The sequence below is a fragment of the Notamacropus eugenii genome, chromosome 5 (assembly GCF_028372415.1).
Source record: "Notamacropus eugenii isolate mMacEug1 chromosome 5, mMacEug1.pri_v2, whole genome shotgun sequence".
Taxonomy (NCBI): Eukaryota; Metazoa; Chordata; class Mammalia; order Diprotodontia; family Macropodidae; genus Notamacropus; species Notamacropus eugenii.
The window spans coordinates 8,582,828-8,595,925 of record NC_092876.1 but is presented as its reverse complement, the minus strand read 5'-3'; the positions used below and the strand labels follow the sequence as shown (position 1 = coordinate 8,595,925).

The window sequence follows — 13,098 nt, the reverse complement described above, 5'->3', positions numbered from 1 at the left end:
GCCCTTATCATCTAGACCAGGGATTCTTATTTGGATGTCCAGACATCCAGGAATAGATTTCAGGGGGTCCGTGAACTTGGATGGGAATAAATTATCTCTTTATTTAATTACAATTATTTTCCTTTGTAATCAGGTTGTGTTGTTGTTCAGTCATCTCAGTTTTGTCCAACTCTTCATGACCCATTTGGGATCTTCTTAAGCAAAGATACTGGAGTGGTTTGCCATTTCTCCAGCTCATTTTACAGATGAGAAACTGAGGCAAACAGGGTTAATCGACTTGCCCAAGGTCACACAGTTAGGAAGAGTCTGAGACCAGATTTGAACTCAAGTTCAACTCATGAAGATGAGTTTTACTGACTCTAGGCCCCAAACTCTATTTATTGCTTCACCTAGCTGCCCCAATTGGATTTTACTTTATGCATTTAAAAACATGTTTCAGAGAAGGGTTTCATACGGGTTTTGTAGGGGCCTGGCTATCACCTTTGCTTGCTGTGCACCTCTTAGAATCTTTAGCTTTACCTCTCTGTCATGAGATGGCAGATTTCTTCATCACTGGTCCTCTGGAATCATGGCTGGTCTCTATCTTGATCAGAGTTCTTAAATCTTTCAGAATTGGAACTGAGGTGGCTTAACCCTAAAAGGGTATATGGCAGAGGAAATTCTTAATCAGTTATGGAGAGGACTAGATGCCCTCCGAAGATCCTGCCTACTTTGAGAGTCTGTGACTATCTGAGCTGGTTCTTCTGCTACCAACCTCATTTCTTTTCCCCATCATTAGGACTTCCTGTTTTTAAACCAGATGTGATATCCCAGTTGGAGCGAGGAGAAGGACCATGGAAGCCAGAGGCTGAGGTCCCACAAGTTATTTGTCCAGGTGAGTGAATGAGAATCATGTGTATGAGGCTCATTGCTGACTCCAGGCTGAGCTAGCCAGAAGTCAGTATGGAGTAGAAATGTCTCCTCAAAGACTTTCACTTTAGTGAAAAAGGGATTAGCTTTCCTAACACAAAGTCCTTCCTGTGCCTTCATTTTTTCTTTCAACAATTCAGCTCCTTTTCCCCAGAAGTTACTCTATTGTCTTAATTCCTTGAGAGAAAAGACTTCTTTTCTTTTATGTATTTCTACTACCTAATACAGTTGTCTGATCAGTGTTTATTGATTGGCTACTAAGCTTAACACTAACCTAGAACTTTGGAGGCATTCCAGAGAATTAGAGGCTTTCACTGCTCTTAAGGATTTTTAGTCTAGTTGTAGAGACAAGCTATTCACATATGTAACCATGAAATAACAATGCATGGCCAGGCATGGTGGTTCACTCTTGTATTCCCTACTGTCAGGGGAGGCTGGGACAATGGAACACTTGAATTCTGGAATTCTGACAGCAATAGATCTACCCCTGTGTTCACACTAAGTTCAGCACTAATATGGAGAACCCCTGGGAGGAGGGGGCTTCCAGGCTGCTTACAGAGGGGAGAACCAGCCCAACTTGGAAACAGAGCTGGTCAAAGCCTGCCAATATTGGGACTGGGCTGGTGGTGAGCAGCTGCTGCACTTCCAGGAGCACTGGAGAGATAGGGAGAACCAATCCCCACCCACTAAAACCCCCAGAATGCATTATGTGTCCACCATATATGTTACCAATCAGCAAGCATGTATGAAACATATACCCTGAGCCAGGCAACATGCTATGAACAAGAGATACAGAATCAAAAACAAGAGTTTCTCCTGTCAAGTAGCTTACAGTATGGATACATGTAAGTATGTCTCTATCTCTAGATATATCTCTATGTCCATTCATGTGTGCATACTTGTGTGTATATATGTGTGCATGTTTATATGTACATGGATGTGTGCATATGCAGCCTGTCCTCTGTCCATATCTATGTCCATGCACATGTATGCGTGCATGTTCATATGTATGTTTATATGCACATGTGTATGTATATGTGTGTACATGCACATGCACACACACTTTTTTTTTAAAAAACTGCACCCATTATATCATTAGTATAGGGAACTTCCAGTGAGGATATGCCTACTAATGCCAATCTGTACCTTTCTTTACACCTTCGCTGTTGAAGAGAGTTGCCTGGAGACCTGAGAGGTCAGGCGACTTTGCCTGGGTAACCTGGCCAGAACGCATCTCAGAAGGAGGATTTGAACCTCCATACTTCTTGATTCCAAAACCAGCTCTAACCACTAGTCCACACTGCCTGTACAAAATATTTGTGGGGAGAGTGGAGGGGAGAGGCACTAGCAGCTCCTTCAAGGAGGAGATGGTATTTGAGCTTTGAAGAAAACAGGATTCTAAGGAGAAGAGGTGAGAAGAGAAGGCATTCCAGGTGTGAGAGGCAGACCATCAAAGGAACAAAGGTAGTGATGGAATGTCATGTTTGAAGAATATTGGACTGTGGAATGCATGAATGGGAGTAATGGATGGTGAGGCTGGACAAGCATGTGGAAGCCAGGTTGGAAAGGGTTTTAAATTCCAATAGAGAAGATTACATATGATTCTCAAAGTAATGAGGAGCCACAGAAGTTTATTGAGCTGGGGAGTGACACAGTCAGACCTTGTCTTTAGGGCTGTCATTTTTGCATCTGGGGTGTGAATTAGATAGTGGGATGTCTTAAGGCAGGCAGACCTATTAGGAGGCTACTACAATAAGAAGTAATGAGAACCCAAACTAAGGTCGTCATTGTGTAAGTGGAGAGAAGGGGAGATATGCTAGAGATGATATGGTGGTAGAAACAGCAAGATTTGGCAATAATTGTACATATGGGGTAAGTGAAAGTGAGGACTCAAGGGTCACTCCTTGATGATGAACTTGGGTGCCCTCAACCTTGATAGAGAAGTCTAGAAGAGGCATAGGTTTAGGAGGGAAGAAAATGAGTTCTGAGTTGCCTTCAGCACATCCAGTTCAAAATTCCCAGTAGACATTTGGTAATGTGGGCCTGGGGTACAAAAGAGACTAGGGTTAGACATAGAGATGTAGGAGTTAGCAGCATAGAGATGATCATTGAATCCATGAGAGCCAGTGAGGTCACTAGGTAGAGAGAAGAGGTTCCAGAACAGAGCCTTGGGTTATAGTCATATGTGATTTGGATGAAGATCTTGCAAAGCACATTAAAGATATGAGGAGAACCAAGAGAAAGCAGTGTCCCAAAAACTCAAAAGAGAAATCATTAATAAGCATTTATGAAACAACTACTAGCACGTAACATGGTGCCTGGCACAGAGTAGGTGCTTAATGAATGTTGATTGGTTGACTAATTGACTTACTCTGTGTGCCATGCACAGTGGTAAGCACTGGTGATACATTCTCATCCATCTTGGGTTTCATTTACATCTTAAAGACATTTATTCCATCCCTTTATTTTTTTTCTTTATTTCTTAGTTAATCATGATTGTTTTTCCTGGAGGAAAGAGAATCAAGAACTTGGTATAAAGCACTTTTCTTTTCTCCTGGCCCACAGATATAACTGCTTTTTTTCCCTTTCAGAGTCTCTTGTTCATAAGAGAAGATATGAAACCATGGACTCAACTTCAAAGCAAGGCATCTCTATGGGAAGACCATGCAAGGAGAGATTAACAAAGAATGATCCTTGGGATTCCAAGTTGGGAGAACCTTGGGAATTTGATGTCAGGTTGGAGAGACAAAAAGACCTCTGGGACAAGCAGGCCAGGGAAATATCAGTCATTCACAGAAAAACTTCTAATAAATTAAGTGCTCAGAAATGTTACACCTCTGTAAAAAGATTTAGTCCAGAGTCAATCCTTGTTCCACAGCAGAAAGTTCCTGCAGGAAAAATTTTCTATAAATATAATACATTTGAAAAGAGTTTTAAACAGTTTTCCGATCTAAATAAACATAATAGAGTCCCCTTAGGGAAGAAGCTTTGTAAATATAATGCATGCAGGAAACCCTTCAGTTACCACTCGGATCTTATTCAGTATCATAAAATCCATATAGGGGAGAAACCCTTTGAGTGCAACGAATGTGGAAAAGCCTTCAGCCAGAGGGGACACCTTATTGATCATCAGAGAATTCATACTGGAGAGAAGCCTTTTGCATGTACTGAATGTGGAAAAGCTTTTAGCCTTAGGGTATGCCTTACTCTGCATCAAAGAACTCATACTGGGGAGAAACCCTATAAATGTAATGAATGTGGGAAAGCTTTCAGCCAGAGGGGACATCGAACTGAACATCAGAGAATTCATACTGGAGAGAAACCCTACATCTGTAATCAATGTGGAAAAGCCTTTACCAACAACTCAATCCTACGGAATCATCAGCGGATTCATAGTGGAGAGAAACCCTACAAATGTGATGAATGTGGGAAAACCTTCAACCAGAGAAGACCCCTTACTGAGCATCAGAGAATTCATACTGGAGAAAAGCCTTTTGGATGCTCTGAATGTGGGAAAGCTTTCAGCCGTAAAGTTTACCTTACTTTACATCAAAGAATTCATACTGGAGAGAAACCATATAAATGTAATGAATGTGGGAAAACCTTCAGCCAGAGAGGAGCCCTTAAACAACATCAGAGAATTCATACTGGTGAGAAACCTTTTGAATGTACTGAATGTGGCAAAGTTTTTAGTCATAGGGTATGCCTTACTATGCACCAGAGAGTTCATACTGGAGAGAAACCTTTTGAATGTAATGAATGTGGCAAAGCCTTTAGCCAGCATTCCAACCTTACTCTACATGAGAGAATTCATACTGGAGAAAAACCCTTTGAATGTAATGAATGTGGTAAAACTTTCAGCCAGTTTTGCCACCTAATTGAACATCAGAGAATTCATACTGGAGAGAAACCTTTTGAATGTAATGTGTGTGGGAAAGCCTTCAATCACAAGTGGCAGCTTACTGAGCATCAGAGAATTCATACTGGAGAGAAACCCTTTGAATGTAATGAATGTGGGAAACACTTCAGCCATAGGACGTCTTTTATAAATCATCAGAGGATTCATACTGGAGAGAAACCGTATGAATGTAATGAGTGTGGAAAAGCTTTCAGCAACAAATCAAGCCTTTGGAATCACAACAGAATTCATACTGGAGAGAAACCATTTGAGTGTAATGAATGTGGGAAAGCCTTCAGTCAAAGAGGACACCTTACTGCACATCAGAAAATTCATACTGGGGAGAAACCTTTTCATTGCAATGAGTGTGGTAAGCACTTTAGCCACAAGACTTCCTTTATTCATCATCAGAGAATTCATACTGGAGAGAAACCCTATGAATGTAATGAATGTGGGAAAGCCTTCATCAGCAATTCAAACCTCAGAGGACATCAGAGAATTCATACTGGAGAAAAACCCTTTGAGTGTAATGAATGTGGGAAGGCATTCCGTCAAAGTTGCCACCTTACTGAACATAAGAGGGTGCACACTGGGAACAAGCCCTTTGCTTGTAATGAATGTGGGAAAGCCTTTAGCACCAGCTCAACTCTGAGGAAGCATCTTTGTAAGCATCTTTGTAAACTTTAAAGCACTATGAATATGTAGATGGCAATATTGTAATTATGAAATAAGCCATACTGAGAGAAAACCCTTATGATTGTGATTTTAAAAAGGATAAATGATAACATGTAGTTCATCACTTATCAGACATCAGATACTTCATACTGGAGAATCAAGATGTCATTTTGTTACCAGATACAATATTATTTGGTCCTTTGAGAGATAAAGACCTTGATATCCTTTATTCCTCTAAGTTACCTGCTATCAGGTGATATTAGAGTGTTATTAGTCAATACAGCAAGTATACTGGGGCAAGGCCTGAACTAATGCCTGAAATTCTTTCCCAAAAATCTGTTAGTAAATTCTCTAAAATGTTATTTAACAAAATAGCTCAACAACTTTAGAGTAAAGGAATAAAAGTGGAAAGAGAAATTACCTACAAGGACAATTTGTTTTTCTGAGACTGCAGCATGATTAATATCATGCCAGCTTTCTTTAAGATCCTCCATGATGTAAATGAATTGACCTTGGGTTGGTTTATGACCAGTTTACACATTTTCTTGCCTGGAGGTCTGGGAACATATCATTGAGTGTCACTGTTGGTAAGGACCTCAAAAATAATTTAATTTTACTGATAACTTGTGGAAATGAAGAATGGGGGTGAGGTAGAAATAAGAATAGTCTTTGAGTGTTTGGATTTCTGTTTGATGCTTCATGGTGACCTGAGGAATTTCAAGAGAACTCAACCTGAAAGATAAAGATCTAGAAGACTTGTGTGTAACTTACACTAAGAATAAACTAAATTTAGGAGGCAGGTGGTGAAACTGAAGATATGCAAGTGACATGGCTCGGGCGGGAACACACAACGTTGAGGAATAAAAGGGCTCCCAGATTTTGTTTTTTGTGGACCCAGAGAAACCTTAACTCATCTACACATGCTGGTCCTAACAATAACCATCATTTATATGGTGCTGTAAGGTTTGCAGAGCACTTTTCATATGACCTTTGACTCTCATTATGACTCTGTGAGGCAGGTGTTGTTAGCCTCATTTTACAGATAAGGAAACTGAGGCTGAAAGAAATTAAGTAACTTGCCCAGGGTCATATAGCTACTATGTATGAGTCAAGATTTGAACCTAGTCTTCCAGACTCCAAGTCTAGGACTATATCCATGAGGCTGCCCAAGGAACAGCTGAAGCAGAGCATTCATTAACCCTTGGTCTCCCTTCTTTCTTCTAAGTTATAGGATTCTGTTAATTAGAGCTGGAAGGGACCTAGGGATCATCTGGCTCAGGGCTTCTTGAGCTTTTGCTACTCTGACCCGTTTTTGAATTTTGGCAGCATTTGTTGGCATTGTATGGCCTGAGGTCATGTGCAGTGCAAAATTGTCATGCTTTGTGTTCAGAATCAAGGCTGCAGTGAAATTCGATGCAACACAGGCAAGTGCTGCCAAAAGCACTTCACATTCATTACGTTTGATTTTTAATTAGTTTTTGGTTCTTGTGCATTCAGAAATTTTTGCTGTTGCCAAATTTTTCATCACCCCAAATGAGATCGTGTCCCACAGTTTAAGAGGCAATGAGTTCTAGTCCAACCCCTTTTACTTTATAGATGCGGCTTTGGGTAGTTAGTGGCAAACTGGGGTCCCAACCCTGGTATTGTGATTCCAAATCTAGTGCTATTTCCTCTATGCTCCCAGAAATCCTTTCCCAACCGCGTACCCTGACCTGAAATTATATTCTTCTTATTGTCAGCCTCCATTTCTGGAAACAAATGGATTTGCCTAGTCACTGCTGAAGCAGTAGGTTCTCTTATTTGATGTGTTTAAGGGAAGGCCATTGGAGACACTCAGAAAAGCAGAAGCCTGGATATAGGAAAAGGTACTAGGGCAGCCCACTGTCCTTTCCTCTGTCCCTCTATACTGGGGAGAAAAGTGACACTTTCCCATTAAGGCAGCCCTTCATCTCTCTTCCACTACTTGCCAATACTCATACCTCCAAAATAAGGCTGAACCCAGATCCTGCTAAGGAGCTTGTTTTGGAGCCTTGGGCACGATGGTCTTTAGGCTAGGCCAGGAAAAAAGTGCTTAGTTGTCTAGAGTCCTAGGGACCATGCTTCAGGACAACTGGCTCAGCTGGAGATGAGAGGTCGGTGTCACAAATGCTCTTCAGAGTATCCCAAGGTTTTGTACAAATAGTGGGGTCTTGTTCACATGATCTTCATGCCTATGACCTCAGGAGATAGAAACCAAACAAGAAACTGGACATTTCTAGACTGGAATACAAGATTCCAGATTGTGTGTGTGTATGTGTGTGTGCATGTGTGTATGTGTGTATGGGTTGCACACACATGTCCAGAGAACAGACAGGACAGAAAGAAAAGGGTGCCATTTAGGAGGAGGGTATATAACCTCTTTGACAGAGGAATACTTTTTAAAAAGTTTTTTCCCTCGACTACACTACCACCTATAGATCAAAATGATTGGTCCCATTTAGAAGTCCCCAAATTCACAAATAAACCTTTTAACCCAATTTCTCCTATTTAACCAATCTCCAATTTAATTTCTCCAATTTAACGTATCTACACAGCAATAGGTATTATTCCACCCCCAAAGTATTAATATACATATGAATGGTACAATCCAGGGTCTCATTATTTTGCTCCCATTTTGCAGTCAGGAAAGCTTGGCCTTAGCTCCTTGTCTGAGACGTGTTTGAACAATGTACAAGCTTCCTCCAGCCATATCAACCAACCAATATTTATTAAGTTCATACTGTGCATGAGACACTGTGCTAGGCACTTGAGATGGGGGTGATAACAAAATGGACTCCATCTATGGGGAAAGGAAAGCTCCTGGCTCCATTTTAAGCTTCTTTGCCTATAAAATCATCACTGATTCTGTTTACCCTCGAGTGGACTCCAAGCCACCAAACATATTTGAGACCGAAACTCCTCAGACACTGTCCCTTTTATGGTCACCTAAAAAATAGAAATTGATCTTTATCTAGAGAAACATGTCACTACCTCCCTGCTCTTCTCCCTTTCTTCTCTCTTAGAGCAGTTCAAAGCCACCTCAACCCACGTAATCTCACTGCTGTTTTAGTTCTTGGCTAGGAGCTACAAATTCCAATGTGCTTACCAGGGGTGGGGAACATGTGGTCTTCTAGGTCCTTGTTCTAGTTTTATAGGACAAATGCATTTATTAAGGGGATTTGTTCTGTGAAGTTTGGATTTAGTCAAAGGGCCACACTTGAGGACCTAGAAGGCCACATGTGGCCTTGAGGCAACAGGTTCTCCACCCTGGTGCTATGATTTAAAGCATTTGCCCCATGAGGTCTTCACCCCCAGCCCACTGGGAGTGTTAACATTCTTCCTCGGAGATTATAAAATTTTGAAATGTCTTGAAAAATCAGCTGCAACATTCTTGAATAATACACCATAGCAACAAACGCACATTACATAACAGATCAAAAATGATCATCTCAATCTCCTAAGCAATTACCTTAAATGCCATGCACGGCAAATATAGGATAACACCTGCAACTGATACAGCACAATGCAAAGCATCACTTGACAGCCTATTTCAATGACTACAGATTTATATTTCAGAATACACAGCATACAAACAGCACATCAGTAATGCCAGTCAATAAAACAAAAGCAAACATACTTTACAGTAAACATAATTTGTGAGAAGCGATAAGATCTGGGTGGGGGCATACAGATAGGATTTCCTATTTCCTTTTCCTTTGCTCTTGAGACTTTCTCTCTGCAATGCAGACCACCAGGAGCAGAGAACTACAAGGACTGGACAGAGGCTTCCTGCCCACCATGCTTGTGAGTGACAGCTGAGTTTGGAAGTCAATCTCTTGGGCTGCCATGCTAAAGAAATGAAGTGGGGAACCCTCCCCCCATTGATTAGACTGAGGTTTGGGATTAGGGTCTCCTTGACTGTGCCTCTATCTGTGTTGACTAGAACTGGAGGTAGGAGAACTGAAATTAATGTCATGGTCAGTGCTGCAGATTTGATCCAAACCCAGGATCAGTTATTAGTGTAGTTCGAAGAGAGAGGATCGTGAGCATAAGCTATGAGCTAAAGGCATGGAGGTGGATTTCCCTTCTATATTTCCCTTGTTTATATTCTGTAGCTTCAGATGGCATTCTCACAAACACCCCCTTTCACACTTCTCTCTTCACATTTTGTGATTGTGCTTCAGAAAGTCCCTAGTCACACCCAAGAATAGAGAAGGCAACTGGAAGAGTTTGGGAAGACAGCTGGGCACAGTGTTCCATCTGGAAGCACTTATCAGTCTCCTTTCATTTTCACTAAGTTGAATAAATTAACTTTGTAGTCACAAGATTGTTTTAACAGAGATTCCAGATGTGGTGTGGGGATGGAGCCATAGAGTTCTCATTTTTAAAAATTTTGAGCAATATTTTATATTATTCTCCTACCTACATTCAGAATATAGCCAACATTAAAAACCAAAAAAACAGTGGCTCAGCACTTTATTCCAAAGACATTTGGAAGAGAACAAGTTGTCTAGTGGATTGAAGAGAGGGCTCTCAAAGAAATTGGACATTACACTCCTGAATTAACAAAGAGATAGACTGCCTTTCTGGAAGTTTAAGGGTAGCAGTACATAAGCTGACTCGTTCTGTTTATCCAACCAGAGCTCCCCAAGTATCACAAGTGGTTGTTGTTGTGTTTGTCCTTCATTCCTGAAGAAGATCATGACATCAAGATGATGACATGACTTGCAGTGGACTTTGATTTGAGGGAGGGAGGTCTGTGCAAGGTCATCAACCTCACTTTCTTCTCCTCAGCCATCTGGGTCCAGCAGCCTGATATTCATCAGGACAACTGGAGATGGCCCAGGATGCAATGTGAGACCCTGGCCCTTTCAGGCTAAGGTCTTATCACATTCTCACACACCCATTCAATGAACAGGCTTCTTTAAGTAGTTACTCAAGGGATGGTCCCTTTAATAAAAAAAAAAAATCAGACTGGGAGGGGAAGACCCAAAATGCTGATGAATTTCTCTGGACAACCAAATTTTGACATAATTTTCCATAAGCCCTCACAACTAACAGTGTCAAAGGCTTTGGTCAGATCACAAGGGGGTAAATACAAAATAAAACATATGCCTACAGGTGTCCCAAAGATTGGGCAAGTGACCCAATGGATAGGGCACTAGACCTGTGGTCAGGAAGATCAAAACTCAAATTTTGGTTCAGACAAAATACAAGCCTCTCTCTGCCTCAGTCCTCTCATCTGTAAAATGGAGATAATAATAACACCTGTCTCCTAGGACTGTTGTGAGGATTAAATGAGATATTTATAAAGCACTTTGCAAACTTTATAATGCTATATAAGTGCTAGCTATTATTATCTGAGTGGACATTTTAATTTTTTAAAAAACATCTTTGTGACATGGGAGTCACCAGTAAGGATTATCACCATGGGAATGCTTTTCAAATTTTTCTTGAGTTTTCTTCTTTCCAGTTTTCAGGCTTTTTTTCAGTTTATTCTTATTTTAAAGATGTTTTCTTGATTTTTTTTTCCTTTATGATTCTAATTTTGAAATTTTTATTTGTTTCTGCTCTGGAATTATTTCTTCCTCATGCATATTTTGACGTACATGTTAAAAACCAATTTGCCTTGTATGATTTTCTTCCCTCATGATTTACACAGTGTACCTCACAGTCCATTCTGTTTGTGAACTATTGGTTATTAATCTATTATGCTATTAACAATGCTATTGCTTACTTGCACATGGCAATGACTTAAGGGATATTGTTTGCAGTTTCATATGTTAATTGTCTCTGTATGTTGTTCAGTGTTGCTTTCTGCATTTCTGTGGTTCTATATATGTTGCTTTTTGATAGCTCTATATATTATTTGTTAATTTTCATATTGAAACACTGCTTTATTATTGTATGGTACTGCATGTTAGACAGTTTGTTTTAACATTATTGATTTACTGAATACAATTTGAACTAAAATTTGAACTAAATGAAAGACAAAACTCTGAAAATGTGGTTCAAAGGAATGAGCAGAGAAACATGAAGAAGTCTTTTAATCCTAGCATTAGAAACAGAGTGCAAAAATGAGGAGCTTACAAAAACACATAAGATTTGGAAAGCTATACAGTTATCAACAACAATCTAGTACATACTTTTGGGCAACTCACCCAATTCCCATTCACATTAGCAAGTCAGGTCTCCAGAGGGTGGCTCTCGGGATAGACCCTGAAGGATTGCTTATGCTTTTTCTAGTGTTTTCACATATAAGCTCCTACCAGTGTGCTTTCACCCTCAATATTAGCCAGTTGGATTTAATTAAGAATTATTAAGGCAGCATAACTAGGCGTATACTGGCCAAAGTACATAAGAGGGGCAAAATGGGATCATGCTTAGAAAGCACATGTGGCAAAAGAGTAGTTCAAAACTCCTGGTTGCTGAAGTCCATTTTGTGTCTTTTGTGGGCTTCTCATGAAATTCCTCTTAGGTGTAAGGTAGTTTTCTGCTCAGGTCCTTGTAGAGTCATAAAGCTGGCTTTTCTCAGTGTGTCTGAATTCTTCAGTTCACAATGCATACGCTGACATCAGCGGCTCTGGAGATACAACTAGGACCCCAACAAGAAATTCAAAATCTTCCATCCTTTCAAAATAGTCGTTTTGAATATGTCAGATTTAAGATGTCCATTTGACATCTAGTTTGAGATGTTTAATAGGAAGTTGGAAATGTGAGACTAGAGGCCAGAAGCATCACTGGACAAGATCTGAGAGCCATGTGCATAGGATGCTAACTGAACCACAAGAGCTGGTATCATCCTGTGAAATTGTATAGCAAGAGTAGAGAAGAGAACCCAGGACAGAGCATTGGCGAAACCCCATGGTTAGCAAGTCTATCCTGGAAGAAGATGCTACAAAGGAGATGGAGAAGGAGCAGTCTTACAGGTAGGAGAACCAAAAGAGGCCAGTGTCACCAAAACTAGGAGAGAAGGAGAATCAAGGAGTATCAAAGAGAAGGTGATTGACAGTGTCAAAGGGGCCAGTGAGGATGAAGATTGAGACCATTTGGAGAGAGTACCTTGAGTTCAATGATGAGGATGAAACAAGGCTATAGCCTTAAGAAGAGAATGACATAAAAGGAAGTGGAAGCACTGATTGTAGACAGCCTTTTCATGCAGTTTACCTACAAAAGAAAAGAGAAATATGGAATGATTGCTAATAGGCATGGGTGGACCAATGGAGGATTTTTCAAGGATAGGGGAGACATGGGCAGCTAGTAGAAAGAGAGCAATCGAAGAATAGTGAGCAGGTGGGGATGAGAGAGGGAGTAAGCTTCTAGAGAATATGGGATGGAATGGTGTAACGGGACGAGTTAGAGCCGACCCCTATCCATTTTCAGGACGCCACACTGAGAGCCTGCCTAGATAACCTAGGGGCTTGTCAGTAGGGGTGGAACTAGATGGATTCAGGAGGAAAGGTATCGTCCTTGTTTGCAGCGTGGCAGTTCTTTGTCCTGGCTCCGGATGTCCAGTGGAGAAGACACCCATATAAGGAAAGGTGATAGGTGATAGGTTCAATGTAAAAGGTGATAGGTGATAGGTTCTACGTAGGGCT

The 13,098-nt window shown here is 40.7% G+C and overlaps 1 protein-coding gene across 8 annotated transcripts in view; it reads left to right on the top strand.

Annotated features, from left to right (window-relative positions):
• Positions 1–5,902, top strand: part of LOC140503267 (uncharacterized) — a 52,933-nt gene extending 47,031 nt beyond the window's left edge. For 7 of the 8 annotated variants that reach the window (XM_072607076.1, XM_072607074.1, XM_072607080.1 and 4 more), the window contains 2 exons: positions 779–874; positions 3,501–5,902. In XM_072607076.1, the coding sequence (XP_072463177.1) occupies positions 779–874; positions 3,501–5,494 (2,090 nt within the window). In that variant the 3' untranslated portion in view covers positions 5,495–5,902. The remainder of the gene's footprint in view (positions 1–778; positions 875–3,500) is intronic. The other variant, XM_072607082.1, reaches the window with a different exon arrangement.
• The last annotated feature ends 7,196 nt before the right edge of the window (positions 5,903–13,098 follow it).